Below are 19,188 nucleotides of genomic sequence, written 5' to 3' on the forward strand. Positions count from 1 at the left end.
TACTATCGAAGGTTCGTGCCCCCTTTAGCGCCATAGCCGCCCATCACTGAACTGTGCAAAAAGGGGAAGCCAGACAAGGTGATCTGGACCGAGCAGTGCCAGGAGGCTTTCCGGGCGCTGAAGGAGGCTCTGGTCAGTGGCCCAGTTCTGGCGAACCCAGATTTTTGACAAACCTTTATGGTGTTCACCGCCTCAGACACGGGACTGGGGGCGGTGTTAATGCAGGAGGATGAAAAGGGGGAGAGACACCCATCGTGTACCTGAGCAAGAAGCTGCTACTCCCGGAGCAAAACTACGCGGCCATCGAGAAGGAATGCCTGGCCATGGTGTGGGCCCTTAAGAAGCTAGAGCCATATCTCTTTGGGGCGACACTTCACCGTGTACACCGCAGCCAACCGACTCTCCCCTGACCTGGCTGCACCAGATGAAAGGAGCCAACGCCAAGCTCCTGAGGTGGAGCCTGCTCCTGCAGGACTATGACATGGACGTGGTCCATGTGAAGGGAAGTGCCAACCTGATAGCGGACGCGTTGTCCCGGAGAGGGGGCCCTGAACTTCCCCAGGTCACTGGGCAGAGTGACCCGCTCAGTTCAGTTCCGAAGGGGGGAGCGGTGTGATGGAGTAGGGTGTGGGGATGGGGAAGGAGTGGGACTGTCTGTGGTGGAACGGGGAAAGCAGGGGATGTCTGTAGGTGAGGGACAGGTGGTCAGGCTGTAACCTGAGCCCGGCAGTGGGGAGCGGGGAGCTGCTGGGCGGAGGAGAAGGGAACAAAGGATTCGGCCGGCGGGAGAAACGGCAGGACAGTTTGGGTTTGGGGCTGTGGGGCGGAATTCAGGGTATCCTAGCTGGGATCCAAGCACCCTGAACCCCCAGAAGGACTCAGTGGAGGGGTCCTAACTGTGCCTGCAAGCTCTGCTGTAATCTGTGTTCCTGTTGTCCAATAAACCTTCTGTTTTACTGGCTGGATAAAAGTCACTGTGGGGTCCAGGAAGAGGGGTGCAGGGCCGGACTCCCCCAGACTCTGTGACAGAGGGCAAGTGGCTTGGCCAAGGTCACCCGGCCAGGCCAGGAAGTTAACAAGCCCAAAGATGCAGCCAGCACGATCTGGCAGGTGATCGGAAAGACATCGGGCCTTGGGGACTCACCAGTGACCCGTCTGGAGCCAGGCCTGTTCTGTGGGCTGGGGGGAGGAATGCCCTCCGTAGCTCTGACTTGCTGATGGGGCTGGATCTCGCCCCCGTGCCACCGTAGGATCATTGCAATGCTGTCCTCGGAGGAGCGGGCCTTGTTCAAGGAGCGGATCCGATACCTGGACAAGAAGATCCAGCCCGGCTTGAAGAAGCTGCACTGGTCGCTGAAAGGGGCCAGCGCGGCCTTCATCAGTGAGTGCCGACTGCACGCCAGCAAGGTGAGCTTTCCTCTGGCCCCCCTTGCCCCCGCAGCCAGCCCCCAAAGCGCCATCCTTCCTCCACAGAGATCTGCTTCAGGGGTCTCCAGCTGGCGGCATCCCAGTGATCCATGCTCTGCTCAGTCTGCCTAGGCTTAGGTGGAGTGGGAGAAACTCAGAACACGGGTGGTAGGGAGCAGGGAAGCCAGCATGGCAGATGACACTCCCCCGGTGTAGCTGGTCAGGTTTCACCTTCCTCAAACCCTGGGGCCCTAAGGTGTCTGATCAGCGTGCGCCCTGCCCTGAGCCTGCCTTGCTGCCACTGGCCCTCAGGTGCAGACCATTGTCAATGAGTACAAGGCAGCCACCCTGACCATCGCTCGCAGTGCTCAGCAGATCAGCGAGGCGCTGCTGGTGCGGATCACCGGCAAGAGGGTCTACAACGACTTGGAGTTTGAGGAGGACCAGAAGGAGCACCGGGCCTGGGTGCAGCAGAAGCTGATGGGTATCCACGAGGAGGTCATCAACATCATGCGGCAAACCTATGAAGTCTTCAAACATGACAGCGCCGAGGTAAGGCCAGGCCCAGGCCAGGTAGCTCCCCGCAGGCAGTGCTCTGGGTGTAGGTCCCAGCATGCAGTGCTTCATTTTGATTCTGTCAGGAGATCTCTGTGTAAGGACCTGTGGCAGAGACCTTCTCCCTCTTCTCCAATGGCTGTCCCTGCCCACCCACCTACCTACCCGACTCCCTCCAGCACCACCCCCTCCCCAGCAGCACTGAAGGGTCAGGCCCAGGTTATAGAGGTTACTCTGGGTTCTTCCTCTGAAGCATCAAGAGCTCGACCACAGCCAGAGATTGGACACCGGACGGGGTGGGTTCAGAGAATCCTCTCTCTAGCTGCCTGGCCAGTGGGTCTAACTCACATGCTCAGTGTCCAACCAATCACCAGATTTGGGGTCAGGAAGGAATTTCCCCCCAGGTCAGATTGGCATGGACCATGGCGTTTTTAGCGTCCTCTGCAGGATGGGGCACAGATTGCCTGCTGAGATCATCTGGGCCTGCCTCACCTAGTCAGGTCCATGTCATCACAGGGGCTTTGGACATGGCTGGCTCGTCGGTCTTGCCCGTTTTCTCCCTGTGTCACAGAATCCCCAGGTGATGCTCTGGCACTGCTCCATACGAAGCCGGGCAGGACTCTGGTGAAGTCTCCTCTGAGCAGACTGTCTCCAGGGCAAGAAGCTTCCACAGCTTCCACCTTCCTGGATCTGACTTCAGGGCATCCAGCATCCCCTTCTACGCCGTGCACTTCCCACAGCGAGTCTGCCCAGACGGGGTCCTGGGGAAGCCAGAGGGCCTTGCCCCCCAACTCCACAGTCAGACATGATTCTCAGCCAGCAGTAAAACAGAAGGTTTATTAGCCGACAGGAACACAGTCCAGACCAGAGCTTATAGGTACAGACAACAGGACCCCTTGGTCAGGTCCATCTTGGGGGGCAGGGAGTTTAGACCAGCCCTGGGGCTCCCTCCATTTCCCCAGCCAGCTCCAAACTGAAACTCTCCAGCCCCTCTTCTGCCTTTGTCTCTGTCCCGGGCTAGGAGGCCACCTGGTCTCTTTGTTCTCCAACACCTTCAGCTGGCACCTTGCAGGGGAGGGGCCCAGGCCATCAGTGGCCAGGAGACAGGACGTCAGCCATTCTCTGTGCAGACACCATCACACTGGCCCTCTGGAGCTCTGCAACAATCACACTCCCTTATCCCACCACCTAGATACTTGAGAACTGCATAGAAGAAACCAAGGCACCCACACAGTATTCAGAGAAAACATTAAGAGCATTCCTGCTTCGTCACACCCTGTAGGACCCAACAGTTTAGTTTTACGAAGACTGAGATACTTTTGTCTAACTCAGTATAAGGGTGCTGGGTGAAATACAACAGGCTCTTACAGCTTAAAATCTATGGCCCTCAGTTTCTTTCTGCAGCAAGTTCTGGGCATAGATCCCCCCTGGGCATGGCATGAGGTGACATTAGATTAGGGAGGAGGAGGTTGAGTTGTCCCCAGCAAATCGTGCCAGCATCTAGCTGCTCCATTTTACCCTGCCCCAGTGCCCCGGCATCTGGCACTACTTCCAGCAACAAAGTAGGACATTCCCTGGTTGCTTCTACCCAAATGAGTGGCAGTGAAATAGTTCAGTCTCTCCAAGGTAAGCAGACCGAGGAGCTCCTTGGGTCACTCGGCGAAGGTCACCTTCGCAGCCAGAGCCAGAAGCCCAGTTCTGCAGCCCTGACTGTCTTTCACCCTGGCTGCCCCTCGCTCTGGTGGCCATATCTACGCTGCCTTTCTCAGCCGGCTTGTTTCTCCCCTCAGGTGCAGCAGTGCTGGGTGGCCTACACCGTCAAGATGAACAGAATGATGGAAGAGGCCTTCAGGCTCAACGTCAAATGGTCCCTACTGGAACTCTCCAAGGCCATCAATGGAGATGGCAAGACTACGCCTAACCCCCTGTTCAGGGTCAAGGTGATCCTTCAGGACAACTACCCGGCACCATCTGCACAGGTGAGCCCTTCCACTGCAGCCCTCAGACACCCAGCTGAGCCCCGCCCCAAGGTCCCTGCCAGGAATTAGCAGCATGGCCGGGGGGGAGTTCAGTTCTGAATTAGTGTCCCCGCACAAGCACCGCTCGACCAAGGGCCGGTGAGAGAGTGAAGACCCAATATTCTGCATGCCATGAGGGTCAGAAATGGGCTGTCTGATCACCCTCTTGCTTTCCTTTCTCCCTCAATGGGCAGCTAATCCCACCCACCCAGGACCCTGGGTATATCCACAGGTGCCAGCTGCCCGTGCTGTCACAGCTTCACTGCTGTTACCAGAGCTAGCTAGAGCAATCGAAGCTGGCGTGGGTATGTCTACATGGGCTGCAGTCCTACTTCTCCACTGCAGTGTAGACAGACCCTAAGAGCCAGAGCAGCCACAGAAGGGCTTCTGCTGCATGAGGGGTGGCCGGGGGACAAGGGAGCGTGGCCCGATCATCCCTGTGGCCTGGCCTAGCGCTTCCTGGCTGACATTACAGCCAGATAGGATTGTCGAGTCTTGTGTTGGAGGTCTGAGCCAGTGCTGCCCAGCCCCGGGAACGAGAGACCCAGAGAGGTGGCTTTGGGCCACCTCTGCCCTGGTCTTGCCCCAAGCAGAGCTGTTGGACTGCAGGTTTGGCCTGTAACCTCTAGTACTGCTCAAGCAGCGAGCTGCTGTGCGTGGGAGCGAGGTGAGGATGGGGGAGCAAGATGGAAATCAGAAGGATGGGATTTTCAGGTCCGGGATCTGCAGGGGCTTGTGCGGCCATGGGAATGGAATAGATCCCGGTGGGTCGCCTTGGGTTCGCTGAGCCGCTGTTGCCTCTCGTCTGGCTTTGGGTCCTCTCTCCACCAGACCTGCTGTTTTGTCTTTCCAGGTGGAGTTTTCCCCAACTCTGGCCCAGCTCGCGAATATGGTGAATGACATCAGCAGCCACCTCATCACCAGCATCTCTGTCTTCCGCCACCTGCCGGAGATCCTGACCAAACGCAGATTCTACCGCGATCCCATCTCAGTCCTCGTGGGTAAGGAGCCCTCCCCCTGCACTCACATGCTGCCTGGCCGGGAGTCTGCAACTGCCTTGCCGAACTGGCTTGTTCCCGTGTTCAGGCACCTCCCGGGTAGACCTGGGCTCTGAGACTCGCCGCTGTGGGTTTGAAAAGCCAAGGCAGTGATGCCCTCTGGGTTCAGCTCCCACCCTGTCCCTGGAGGAGATGATTCCCCAGCTGGACATTTCCCCTTAGCTCAGTTTCCTTGCCGCTAACACTTTATTTTGATCTATTTTCTCTCCGTGGCACATGGTAGCAGCTACTGAGAGTCACAGGGTGAGTCTAGACAGACATTGCCTGAATGTAGCCTCTGTCTGTCACGGAACCAGTTCCTGTCTGCGCACACCCAATCCCCTAGGAGTCATTTCTGTGCCTCAGTTTCCTCCCTTTCTAACATAGGGACAGTATTTCCCAGAGGGCCGGTGAGGCTTGGCAGACTCAGCATGGAAGAGAAGCAAGGGGTTCTGATGGACTAGGACTGGCTGTTTGGGCATCGAAACAGCTGGTCACTGTCCTGTTTGTCCTCCCTCCGCACACAGAGCGTGATGAGGATATCAAGAAAATCCAGGCCCTGATCAGTGGGGGCATGCAAGCAAACGCCACACACCTCCAGGCGTACCTGAAGACCTGGGACGTGTACCGGGAGATCTGGGAGGTCAACAAGGACTCCTTCATTAACCGCTACCGGCACCTCAACCCGCTCGTGTCTTCCTTCGATGCAGACACTGCTCGGTAAGGGAGGACCTGTGTCCGTGGATGCCCCTCGTTGACCAGACGGGTCTCTTGTACCAGTACCGATGAGGGCCCAGGGCCTTCAGATTCAGGGAAGTCCACCCTCCTACCCTTCTGAAATGGACATAGTTCCTAAGCTAAGCCGGGCCTGCCATGGTCAATATTGAATGTGAGACCCCAAGGAAAATCGGAGTCCTGATGAGCAGCGTGGGTGGGTCGGTAGGGGGCGCTCTCCCGACAGACAGTCCTGATCCCTGGGAGGTGCCAGGGAGCAGTGTGGGTGGGTAAGTAGGGGGCGCTCTCCCCACAAACCCTGCCAGTCCCCGGGAGGGGCCAGGGAGCAGCATGGGTGGGTCAGTAGGGGGCGCTCTCCCCACAGACAGCTCTGATCCCCAGGAGGGGCTGGGGAGCAGTGTGGGTGAGTCAGTAGGGGGCACTCTCCCCACAGACCCCGCTGATCCCCGAGAGGGGCCGGGGAGCAGTGTGGGTGGGTCAGTAGGGGGTGCTCTCCCCACAAACTCCATCGATCTCTGGGAAATGCCAGGGAGCAGTGTGAGTGGGTCAGTAGGGGGCGCTCTCCCCACAGACAGCGCCGATCCCCGGGAGGTGCCAGGGAGCAGTGTGGGTGGGTCAGTAGGGGGCGCTCTCCCCACAGATAGCGCCGATCCCCGGGAGGTGCCAGGGGTGCAGTGTTGCATTGAGCAGTGTGGCCCTTCCCCCTACAAATCTGCACTGCCCCCAATCCCCCCGCCCAGTGCTAGGGCCACGTGGTGCGGGAGGTGCGATCTCAGCTCAGCTCTAAAGCTAAAGCTCTGGCGGCTCGTGGCCATTACAGATTTCCTGGTCCCGTTCCCAGGAGTGTGCGTATGAACCTCAGTGTGCTGGCCGGATCCCAGCTCCAGCGGCTCTAGTCTGCCTCCCTAAATCACGCCTGCTGTTTCAACCGCCGCGGTATTGCCTGTGCTTCCTGTTGGGAAGTGCTGCGGCCCACCGCAGTGTGTGCCGGTGCAGCGGGGCTGGGCCCCCCCGGAGGTGGCTCACTTTCTGCGCGGCGTGGAGAGGAAGCAGCAGGAGCAGCTGAATTCTTAAGAAAGCAAAATTCTGTTTACATGCAAATGTCACAAGCAATTTTTTTTTTTTTTGGTTAAGAGTCAGAGAAACACAGACAATCAGCTCCTTTTTATAGCTTCCCTGCAGGCGGCGCGTTGAGGGCTCTGTTAGCAACAAGTGGCTGGCTTAGAAGCCTTTCTTCTCTGGCACATAGAGCACCGGCTTGGCACTCACCAGACCCGGGTACTAGCCTTCTGGGGGCCCTTAGGCAAGTCCGGGCACCTCTCTGCCTCGGTTTCCCCATCTGGAAAATGGGGCTAAAGGAAAAGCGCTAATGGTGTGAGAGTGGGGAGGCGTTCCAGCCATGAGATCAGGCCCTTCTGCAGTTCTGGCTGGCTTTCCTCGGCCTCCGAAGGAAGGTAACCAACGACTAGCAATGGAATTGTGCTGTAAGCAGGTCAGGAGGGAGCCGTGCTGTGTTATTAGAGTGCCACCACTCCCTAAACCAATAGCAGTTTTGCCTGTGGGATACTTTAGTTTACAAGGCCACGTATGGGCTTTCTACCCTCCACTTCCTCAAATGCATTTCAACAGGAGAAAAACTCCCCATTAAAGCCCCGAAAGCCTTTTGAGGGCCGTTTATAGCAGCACCAGGAAGAGCGATTCCACAGCGTGAGCCGAGCCTCCCGCCTCGCTGTGGCCCAGTTGTGAGCCAGAAGGTGGAACAAAGCCCCAGAACGAGGCACACTTGAAAACCAGCTGGTCAAAGGAGGGATGCAGGATTCGTTTCGTCAGCACAAGCAGCATTTTCCCGGCTCGGGTGCTGTGCTGACTCAGCGTTTGACACGCACAGTTTTCAGGCCGGAGGTAAATTTGGATCCGTAACTAGAGAGAGGTGGGAGGGATGCTGCCTCCCCATCCATCTCTGCCTGTTCACCAGAGCCGGGTGCCCCTCTCTGCCTCTGCCCCTCGTCTGTCTCTTCCAGGGCCGTTTTTGGTTTCCTTGTTTAATAAAGTTTGGCCTTATGTTTCCAGTGACCTGGAGACAGGGAATTAATTAATGGAATAGTTGGGAAGATTTAATAAGATCCCTCGGGGCTGGAACCGTCTCCACCTGCTGGCCTCGCTTGGCTGAGTCAGGAGCAAAGACATCAAAACATGTTTCAATTAACAAATCATTTGGAGGGAGCGAATTTCTCCTTCCGAACAGCAGCTGCTCCTGTTGCATGGCCATGAAACACTCCCTGCTCCTTTATGAAATGCTCCTTTTGCCCAAGGCAACTTCAGAATCCCACACTGAGTCCCAGGGGGCCGCTTTTGGTTGCATTTAGGCTTTCTCCATCCAAATGTTCTCTCTCCCACATCCAGATGCTGGCTGAGATTATAATCCACTCATCGCGCATCAAGGCTAAAATCTAATCTACTTGGTAACTGTAGTGGTCATAGGGTGACCAGACAGCAAGTGTGAAAATCTGGACAGGGGTTGGGGGGTACGGTCCCTATAAAATTGGGACATCTGGTCACCCTAAGTGGTCACTTCGGATCAGGGCATCAACTGATCCCTGCAGGAGTCCAGCCAGGTTGGGATGGCATTGCACAGTTGGTCAGATGCATTCTGGGTCGTTGCCTTCCCCGGGAATCGTCAGGTTGCTAGGACACCAGACTGGCGTGAGGGCTTGAAAGCAGAAAGTGCTGCCATCTAGGCATATTGACCAACGTTTTTCAGAGGCATTTCGAGGAGATCTGTGAAGGTGGCCAGGCCAAATTTGAGTGAATGGGCTTGAGACCCGGCACAGGGCCACAGCTCCGCTTGGGTTTGTCCAAGCCACGGTCCGGTGTCTGCTCCGTGGCCGAGGCTGGTGCACACATGTGGCTGATGCAAGCGGTCCTGGGTAAGGTAGATGAATTTTGGGGAATTTGGCGTCAATGGATGCCTCTTCATGCGGGAGACGACATTCATTCAGGAGGCAGGAGGATTTTGGTTGTAAACAGGAGGCCCCTTGGCATTTCAGGAGACTGGGACACCTTGCACCTGGGCGTGGAGCTGTGCTGGTGAAACCCCCACATGGCAGCTGTAAACCTCACTCTGGTCCCCCCAGCAACCAGTGCCCTGGCCCCACCCTGTTCACTCAGGAGCTACCAATGCTACTGATTTCTCAGTAAGCTCAGATGATCTTTAATGAGCATGAGGGTGCATGGCCTCTGTATCGTGGGCAGGCATTTGAGGTTGGGGGGCGGACTGACTGAAAACGAACTCGGCTACTGGGTTAACTACACTGCTGCCTGTGGCACAGCACCCCCTAGTGCCATGCTGGGGCACTGGCCTCAGCACTGCCTCTGAGGGAACAGCATCCCCTAGGGGCCCATTCAACCTGCTCTCTCCAGTACAGCGCCGCCTTGTGCCATGCTGGGGCACTGGCCTCAGCACTGCCTCTGAAGGAACAGCACCTCCTAGGGGCCCATTCAACCTGCTTCCTCCAGCACAGCGCCCCCTTGTGCCATGCTGGGGCACTGGCATCAGCACTGCCTCTGAGGGAACAGCACCCCCTAGGGGCCCATTCAACCTGCTCTCTCCAGTACAGCGCCGCCTTGTGCCATGCTGGGGCATTGGCCTCAGCACTGCCTCTGAGGGAACAGCGCCCCCTTGGGGCCCAGTCAACCTGCTCCCTCCAACACAGCGCCCCCTAGTGCCATGCTGGGGCACTGGCCTCAGCACTGCCTCTGAGGGAACAGCACCTCCTAGGGGCCCATTTGACTTGCTTCTTCCAGCACAGCGCCCCCTAGTGCCATGCTGGGGCACTGGCCTCAGCACTGCCTCTGAGGGAACAGCGCCCCCTAGTGCCATGCTGGTTTTCCACAAGGCCCCTGTAGCTCGGGTGAGAAGGATCTGATGATCTCTCCTCTGATCCATTCTGTGTGAGTTCCAGCGTCTCCAGCGAAGGAACTAATCCCACCGAGTCACCTCCATACAGAGAGTTCCTCCGGGCTTCTCCTCTGTTGCCACGTGGAGGTGTGTGCCGGAGAGCTCGGCCCTCCCGCTCTGCACTGAGCAGCTGGCTGAAGGGGGGGTCTGTGTATGTGCATGGCAGGTACATGGAGGTGGCCAACAATGTGCAGAAGGAGGAGACGGTGCTGAACATCCAGTTTGTGTTGCTCGACTGCTCCCACCTCAAGTTCTCTGTGGTCCAGCACTGCAACGAGTGGCAGAACAAGCTCACCAACCTGCTGAACGAGATGGCCAGTACCCGGCTGCAGGAGCTGTACGCCTACCTCCAGGAGAACGCTGAGAAGTGAGGCCCCTTCCTTCCTGCCCCATTACCTGCACCCCACGCCCCTGCTGGTTGGGGCAGAGACAGCCCAGGCCCTTCTCTCTTGGCAGGCTCCTTTCTGGCTTTCCCTTTTCCCCACCAATGCGAGTTGTCCTGTTACAAACTGGCCCAGTTACCCACTGGACCGTCACCATCTCTGGGTCCCATGGGCTTCCATGCCAGCTGGGTCTGGGTAGAGTCTAGTCACTGTTTCTAGCTCTGGGATTCGGGGGCCCTGGCTGACGCTCTTCCCTGGGACATGGCATGCCCTTGTCCAGCCAAGTTCTCCAGTCCTGCAAAGCCCCCTCTAGGCGGCCCTCTGGGCTTCTGGCTTAACCCCTTCAGAGAGAAACCTGGCAGGAAAGCGAGGGACCCAGGCTCAGCAGAGGAACTTCTTATCCACAGGGATTTTACTCTTAAAGCACTTGAGAATAACGGAAAATAGCAAAAGCCCCGAGACATCACCTCTCTGGGCCTGCTCTCGCCCCTTCTGTGGTTCTGAGGTTCAGCAGCTTACGGGTGGAGTGGTCAGCTGGCCCCTTACTATTAAATAGGGCCCCTGCCTTGGCTCGGACCGGAGCCCTTGCTGGCGCCCATGGAGAGGGCCAGCCTTCCGTAGGGTTAGGCCCTGCTTCAGCGGCTCGCAGTGTCAGTCCTGCCACGGGGCGTCAAACACCTTTCCCCGAGCAGAGCAGCTGTGGGGAGTGTGGCACACCCAGCTGCCCCCGGGCAAGTCCGAAGGACTGAGCAGGCACAAGAGATTTGATCCAGGCCTGGCTCACTCTGGCTCTTCCCCGCTCTGGCCCACAGAGTCAGCCGGCCTCCGCAGACGCTGGAGGAACTGGGCCAAAGCCTGCAGCTCTTGGACACCCTGCAGCACGAGCTGCCGAAGCTAGAGGGGCAGATCCAGCCCATCCACGAGCAGTTTGCCATCCTGGAGAAATACGAAGTGGCCGTGGACGAGGGGGTGAGTACGGACGCAGACCCTGAGTGGCCGCTGCCATGCTGGCCCAGACCCCAAAGGGATTTAGGTGGCTCTGCACTGCCTCCATCCTGCCCTGAGCGCTGGCTCCGGAGCTCCCATTGGCCGGCAACTGCAGCCAATAGGAGCTGTAGGTGGAAACAATGCGCCAAGCTGCCTGCTGTGCCGCCGCTGCCTAGGAGCAGCTGGGACAAGTCATTGCTTGCGGGGAGCTGCCCGAGGTGAGCGCCCCCTGGATTTGGCACCCTGAAACTCCTCCCACACCCAAACTCCCATCTCAAGCCCCCTCCCGCACCCAAACTTCTTCCCAGAGCCTGTGCCTGCACCCCCTCCTGTACCCCTACCCCGAGCTCCCTCCCGCACCCGAACTCCTTCCCAGAGCCTGTGACCTGCACCCCCTCCCGTACCCCTACCCCGAGCTCCCTCCCGCACCCAAACTCCTTCCCAGAGCCTGTGACCTGCACCCCCTCCTGTACCCCTACCCCGAGCTCCCTCCTGCACCCAAATTTCCTCCCAGAGCCCACGCCCCACACCCAAACTCCCTCTCACTTAATTAACCGGAATGATACAGTGGATAAAAAAGCTTTTACTGTAACTGGCAGAGATTTCGATGAATGAGGACTTGTAGAAATGACCCGAGTCCTGCCCAGCCCCAGGGAAATGAACGAGATCCCCGTGCCATGGGGATGGAGGAAGTTCCTATTTATCCCAGCCACGTTTCTGGAACCTGCTGTGCCCAGCCTTCTTCTCGGAGCTGCGGTAATCTTGGCAGGAGAACATGTCTTTCATCTTTCTCCCTCGCCCTTGTCCCAGGTGCTGCAGACACTGGGAGCGCTCAACTCGGAGTGGCTGTCCTTCCAGCAGTGCATCCTGGAGAGCGATGTCATGCTAAAGAAACACAAGGAGAAGTTCAAGACTGGCCTGATCCATTCTGCGGACGACTTCAAGAGAAAGGCCCAGGTCCTGCTGCAGGATTTTGGCACCAAAGGTGAGTGGTGGTGCCACGCACAGAGCAGAGGCCTCAGTGAACTCAAAAATTGCTCCTGCTAGAAACACCATATTTGGCTTGTTGTCTAGATCTCAGTGCGACCTAAAGAACAAGCCAGGTTTGAAGAAACTGGTTCAGTAGATTGAGCTATTTGCAGTTAGTGAGTTTGAATCTCATGTCCCTCCCTACTAGTAAATCCTTTAATTTTTCTAGTCCTCTTGTAAATCACTGTCCTGTACCTTCTCACCCTCCCTCACTGAACAGCCCTTCAGGAAACTGAGCACTGCTGAGCTTTCACCATGCCCTGTAGGCTTGGGAATAAAATCCAGGAGTCCTGACTCCTAGCCCTCCAGCTCTAACCACCTGACCCCACTCCCCTCCCAGAGCTGGGGCTGGAACCCAGGAGTCCTGGCTCCCAGCTCCCCCTGCTCTAACCACCTGACCCCGCTCCCCTCCCAGAGCTGGGGCTGGAACCCAGGAGTCCTGGCTTCCAACCCCCCCTGCTCTAACCCACCAGCCCCCACTCTTCTCCCAGAGCCGGGGAGAGAACCCAGGAGTCCTGGCTCGCACTTCCATGCTGTAATCGCGTCCTCGTTCAGCCTCCCTTGACCTCTCCAAGTGCGGGAAAAGGGTCCCTGGCGATGGCCCAGCCATCCAGCATGGGCAGAGGCCGCTGAGCTCTTTGTTGCGTAGGTCCATTCACCTGTGCTGTGAGCTGCGAGGCGGCCCTGGAGCAGATCGCGGCGATGCGGCAGCTGCTGGCCACCATGAAGGATGAGGAGAGCACCCTGCGCTCCAACCTGGGCATCTTCAAAATCGAGCAGCCTGCTTCCAAAGACCTGCAGAAGCTCGAGAAGGTGGGGACCTCCCAGGCCTGAGCTCCCCTCTCCTGGGGGGCAGTGAGAGGCTCAGTCTGGGCGTAGGTTGGAGGGATTGTGCATGTGTCGCTGCTGCCCGCGAGCAAATCCACATCCAGCCCCCCGGGTCGGCGCAGTGTGGGGTGTAGCCAGCTGGACTGGCAGGAAAGTGGGCCCGGGTGTCTCTCCAGCTGTGGCTCAGCTCTCTGTGTGGTGCCCTGCAGGAGCTGGACTACCTGCAGCAGGTGTGGGAGATCACCAAGGAGTGGGAAGACCACTGGAACGAGTGGAAGACAGGAAGCTTCAAGACCCTGCAAACGGAGGTGATGGAGACCACGGCTTACGGGCTCTTCCGGAAGCTCAACAAGCTGAGCCGGGAGCTCAAGGTAAGAGAGGGGCTCCCCTGGCCCGGCACTGCCGGCCGGTCCCCTTGTGGCGTATGGGAAGGGCTCTTTGGAGGGCGCCGGCTGGGGAACCGGGGCACTTGGGGGACAGCAGAGAAGGGGGCTTTTCCTAGTGCTCTGCTCCTCTGGAGGTCATTGGAGGGGCACTGTGGGATTGTGCTGGGAGGACCAATAGGGCTGGTGCAGCTGCAGCGCCCTCACTTCCTGTCCTCATTAGACATGGTGCAGAGGCTCTCCCAGAGCAGCCCACTGGGGACATCATCTCTTGTGCGTGACGTTCTGGGGGTGGGTGTGATGCACGTCAAAGGCGTGCCAAGGGGCTGTCCAAATGAGTATTCCCCCATCCCTGCCGAGCCCCCCCCAGACCTGGCGTTGCTTCCTTTCCAACCAAAGGATCGGAACTGGGAAATTATCGAGACTTCCAAGGTGAAGGTGGAGCAGTTTAAGAGGACGATGCCCCTGATCTCAGACCTCAGGAACCCGGCCTTGCGGGAGAGGTAGGTACGGCTCGCCCGAGGGCTCCGTCAGCACGCGCTTTGCTGGCCCTCTGGAGAGTGGCTGAAAGCTGCTTCTCCGGGGAGGAATATACGGAATACTGTGCCCCTGAGTCTGTCTGTGGTGGGGCAGGAGCCCACTGAGGGAATGGATCGTCCTCTGCCTGAGGAGCTCCTGTTGTCTGAGGAGCTCGCACGCCTTAGCCTGCCTTTAAGAAAGAAGTTTCCCAACCCCTCTATGGCCTGGGTAAATTCGCTGTTCCCGTGAGGCCCAGAGACAAGAAGGGATGTGCCCAGGGTCACAGAGAGTGAGTGGTAGGGTTGGGGAGTCCTGAGAGCACCCCCCCCGACTACACTCCCCTGCTCCAGTAGGAAAGAGAACCCAGGAGTCCTAACCTGCTGCTTTAACCACCAGACCCCACTCCTCTCCCACAGCTGGGGAATAGAACCCCGGAGTCCTGGCTCCCTTCTCCCCCTGCTCTAACCCACCAGTCCCCACTGCCCTCCCAGAGCCGGGGAGAGAACTCAGGAGTCCTGGCTCCCAGCACCCCCTGCTCTAACCCAACAGTCCCCACTGCCCTCCCAGAGCCGGGGAGAGAACTCAGGAGTCCTGGCTCCCAGCACCCTCTGCTCTAACCCAACAGTCCCCACTGCCCTCCCAGAGCCGGGGAGAGAACTCAGGAGTCCTGGCTCCCAGCACCCCCTGCTCTAACCCAACAGTCCCCACTGCCCTCCCAGAGCCGGGGAGAGAACTCAGGAGTCCTGGCTCCCAGCACCCTCTGCTCTAACCCAACAGTCCCCACTGCCCTCCCAGAGCCGGGGAGAGAACTCAGGAGTCCTGGCTCCCAGCACCCCCGCTCTACCCAACAGTCCCCACTGCCCTCCCAGAGCCGGGGAGAGAACTCAGGAGTCCTGGCTCCCAGCACCCTCTGCTCTAACCCAACAGTTCCCACTGCCCTCCCAGAGCCGGGGAGAGAACTCAGGAGTCCTGGCTCCCAGCACCCCCTGCTCTAACCCAACAGTTCCCACTGCCCTCCCGGAGTCAGGGAGAGAACCCAGGAGTCCTGGCTCCCAGCCCTCCCCTGCTCTAACCACTAGCCCCCACTCCCCTCCCAGAGTGGGATTAGAACTAGATTGCAAATGACTGTGCCTGGTGTCCTAGCCATGTGCTTGGCTCTGGGTGTTGGGCGGCTCAGACATGAAGTCTGTTCCCTTGGAGGACTCAGCCAGCACAGCTGGTTTGTAACCACGTGGTTCTTGCACCTCCTTGGGGAGTTAAACGCAAAGGGGCTTGGCTCTGACCTCGTTTGTCAGCCCCACAGGAACATACACGCATTAGCGAGCTGATGGGGGAGAATTCCTCTCCTACCTACCACCAGTGATTCACTGCCCAACACCACGCCTGCACCCAGAGGGAGGTGTGTGGATGTGAGGCGGTGGGAAAGAGGCCGCAATTAGTTGGGAAGGAGGAAGAGCTTTTTTCTTCCAGTGTCCTGTCGTGCGGCACCCTTCAAACAAGCCCACACATGAGCGCTGGTTAATAACCCATTGGTCACTGAGCCTGGAGCATTGCCTTCAGCCCAGCCCTTGGAGCGGTGCTCCAAACAGCCCTTGGCCACCTGCAGGCAGTGCAGCCCACTGCATTCTCTTTTGGTCCACAGAGATAGCCCCATCCCTCCCAGCCAGGTCTGTCGCTCTGCTTGGACTTTCCTCTCACCGCCTTTATCTGTGTGCTGCTGAAGTACCTAGAAATGTATGCAGCCTCCCTAGAGCCGCTTAGTGAGGGTCTAGCCCCTCTGTCGCCTCACTGTGCTTGTGGGAGTGTGTGGGCCCGGGCCGGGGGGCTGTTCCCTGCATGCTCTGGGAACAGATCTCTGGGGTTGAAGGCTATAAAACTCTTCTTCCTTCCTCCTTGCCACTTCCCTCTTCAGGGTTGGCGACATTTATAGCTTCTTCCAACGTGGGTGATCACACATCAGTGCAGACTGATCTTTTGAAGTCTTCTCTTATCCAGGCCATGTGCCAAGGCTTCGCTTTCCCCTTTGGTTTTCTTCCATCCACAGTCATTGAAAGATCATCTGATTGATAGCGCTCCCCGGGCTGTGCTGAATATGCCCATATCAGCATAGCCTCGACTCCCTCAGCTTCCGTCCAGTTAGAGCAACCCACATTAGGCCCCTTCTATCCTCGTTTCATTTCCTATCCGAGAGCAACCAACCATTTGACCACCTCAACATCTCCATTTCTGTGCTGGAGAGCGTACGGATTTCCTTTCTTGGGGCTGGCCATGTCTCCGTCTTGAAGGGGTTAGAACTGATCCTGGTGTATCAGCGCAGAGGGCCTGTCCATTCCCTGGTTTAATGCTGTTGGTGGCTTCCCTGCAGGCACTGGGATCAGGTAAAGGACTTGGTCCTCAGGACGTTTGACCAGGATGCTGAAGATTTCAGGCTGGAGAATATTGTGGAGCTCGGCCTGGATCAACACGTGGAGAAAATCAGTGAGATCTCTGCGTCGGCCTCCAAGGAGCTGTCTATCGAGCTGGTAGAGTCTGTCTGTCTGTCCCTCTTCCCTCAGTCATTTCACAGGCTCTCTTTGAGCAGACGTTGAATGTCTCTGCCCAGATCTTAGCAGGACAGGAGTCCACATGGCAAAACCCACTGTCATATTTGGCACTGATTTGCCATCTATCATCTGGAGCCAGGAGTCCTGACCCCCACTGCACTATTAGACATGTTCTCAGCTCCCCTCCTCCTCTCTTAACTTCCCATCTCAGATCTGGGAATGGAACCCAGGAATCCTAACCCCCCCGACCTGGCTCTAACCCCGCCCCCCCCCCCCCCCCCCAGGCATAGATCCCGCGATCTGACTTCTCAGGCTCAGTTCTGACATTAGACCACATGGCTCTACCTTGTCTGCCTAGCCCCAGTCAGTCCATTAGAATCAATAGAACTATCAGGGTTGGAAGGGACCTCAGGAGGTATCTGTCCAACCCCTCTGCTCAAGCAGGACCAATCCCCAGCTAAATCATCCAGATTGTTAGAGGTGTCCCTTGTATTTCGGTGCTGTCCGTCCCTGTCTTCTCCCAGGCCTGCAAGCATCGCCAAGACCTGGGATGTGGTGCTGCTGGATATTGTGCCGTACAGGCACGGGACACCCAACGACAGGTAGGCTTCCAAAGACCTGCCTTGCAGCACCAACAGGAGAGTGGGTGGGGGCAGGGTTCCTGGTAGACCAGCAGCTGAGCTTGGCGGGTGTGGGGGAGTCTCCTGCTCGTAACAAGTGCCCTGGTAGCCAGGGGGGAATCTGGTATTTATTGTTTCTCTGTCTGTCTGAGTACAGGTAGATAGACCCTCCTTGAACACCTCTTCCCTTCCCAAAGCTGAGACTGAACCCTGGGGGTCCTGACTTCCAGCTCCCATTCTGACCACCAGACCGCTCCCCGTGGCGCCTCGGAGCCCAAGTGTCCTTATTCCAGCCCCCCATTGCTCACGTGCTGTTCCCTCCCCTTCACAGCAGGAATAGAACCCACAGTCACTGATCCAGCATCTAGCCACACAAGCCTGGTTTCTCTCTTCATCCGAAATCAGAACATTGTTGCAGGCAGCCCGTGGCCTTTAGATTTCCCCCCGTCTTCTACTAACCTGGTCTTATTAGCAGGGGAGCGATTTGTCTGAGAGGGTCCTGACCTCTGTCAGTTCTGGCTGCAGAGGGTGTCCCTCCGTGATGGGTTCAATACCGGGAGCCAGGGCTCGTGTTGTGGGCTGGCTGCTCAGCTCTGAGTCTGAAATGTGTTTGTCCTGAAGGGAGAGAGAGAACCGGTGCTGTCTAAGGGGACTGGGGAGCGGATCTGGATGCTTGGCAAACAGTGAGGTGTTTACACAGAATGCAACTCGGCCGTCTAGGACAAAGAACTGGGGAACCTCCTGGAAGCAGGGACTCTGTTAAAAGAGGTGGGGGCAGGGTCTGGGACACGGGGCCTTTCCCCCTAGGGCGCTGTCTCCCACTCTGGCCCTGGGGCCAGGGGATTGCTGGCTCAGGGCCTGGGACACGGGCCTTTCCCCGCTGGGGAGCTAATCCAGTCAGCCCCAATTCTCTAGCGAGTACGTTCTTCCTGTCTTTTGGTGGCCCTGATATGCGATGAGTTGGGGCATCATTTGAGGACACGGTGGCCCATAGCACAGAACTGCCACCTAACAGCCCCATGTGGGCGGCTTTGCGAGAGGCCCTGGCAGATTGGACATGGTGGTGTGCCCCAAAGGCCATTGCGGGATGCGCCCTAGCCGCTCTGCTTGTTTATGCCAGCTTTCAGACCTCCCACCGATCTTCCTCCTGGCTCCCGCAGGGGCGGCATGAGGTGCTTTCCAGGCGCTGAGAGGATACCAGGTTCCCTCTCCACCACTGAGGCCTCGCGCTTTCGTCAAGCCCTTTGGAGAACGGAGGTGGACCGTGGAGCGCTGCCTCTCACGCATCCTGGAGGTGATCGAGATGGTGTGACTGTGCAGAGCAAGTGAGATGTACCTGAGGTGAGGCGCCCTGCCCAGCGTCCTGCCGCTCACTGCGGGCCACGCAGGCCAGGTTCCCACTACATACGGCGGCCATTCTCTCTCTCTCTGCTACCGACCCCACAGACCATTCTTCCTGGGAGGACATCCGTGAAGCAGCTGCCCCAGGCTAGTCCGGCCTTCGACAGATCAACGCCAGCGGAGCGATCATGGACAGACTGAACAAGGATAAACGCGCGCGCGGGACACATTACCAGTGAAGCTGCTTGCTCGCCCTCCCTCGGACCCAGCCACAACCAGCTGCTCTTCCCACTTACACAGGCCTTGTTTCCTGCCACGGGGCTGCCTCTGGGCTAGTGATCTCCTCTCCTCTGCTCCCAGCGGACCTGCTCATAGGAGTAAGGAGCTATAAGGTGGATTGAAGCTGGTAGTCGTCAGCGCTTAACGGGTGTGCTCAACGGCTTCATGCCTCTTAGTTGCGCCGGTATCAAGCGCGCGAGTGCCCAAGGGTCCAGTCTGGGCCGGGTTGTTCAATATCTTCGATTAATGATCTGGAGGATGGGCATGAATTGCTCCTCAGCAGGTTCGCGCGTGACCACGTAAGTGGGGGCAGAGATAGATACAACTGAGGTACAGATTGGGTCCAGAGGGACTAGACAATTGGAGGATTGGGCCACCAGAAGAACCGAATGAGGTTCAAGAAGACAATGCAGAGCCTGCACTTGGATGGAAGATACCAGGTTCTGAACACAGCTGGGACGATGGCTAGGAAGGCAGTTCTGCAGAAAAGGACCTGGGGGTTACGTGGCGAGAAGCGATGATTGAGTGTGAATGACTGCGATGTTCTTAGTGTTTGCTCCTGCTGA

General features: G+C 57.8%; 1 protein-coding gene across 1 annotated transcript in view; it reads left to right on the forward strand.

Annotated features, from left to right (window-relative positions):
* Nucleotides 1-19,188, forward strand: part of DNAH2 (dynein axonemal heavy chain 2) — a 148,458-nt gene that overhangs the window by 38,819 nt on the left and 90,451 nt on the right. Inside the window, 12 exon segments of the mRNA XM_075071345.1 lie at nt 1,251-1,407; nt 1,720-1,959; nt 3,753-3,941; nt 4,834-4,981; nt 5,545-5,737; nt 9,877-10,077; nt 10,906-11,062; nt 11,891-12,065; nt 12,759-12,922; nt 13,147-13,308; nt 13,720-13,823; nt 16,205-16,361. Coding sequence (XP_074927446.1) covers nt 1,251-1,407; nt 1,720-1,959; nt 3,753-3,941; nt 4,834-4,981; nt 5,545-5,737; nt 9,877-10,077; nt 10,906-11,062; nt 11,891-12,065; nt 12,759-12,922; nt 13,147-13,308; nt 13,720-13,823; nt 16,205-16,361 — 2,047 coding nt within the window.

This window comes from Chelonoidis abingdonii, chromosome 11 (assembly GCF_003597395.2).
Source record: "Chelonoidis abingdonii isolate Lonesome George chromosome 11, CheloAbing_2.0, whole genome shotgun sequence".
NCBI lineage: Eukaryota > Metazoa > Chordata > Testudines > Testudinidae > Chelonoidis > Chelonoidis abingdonii.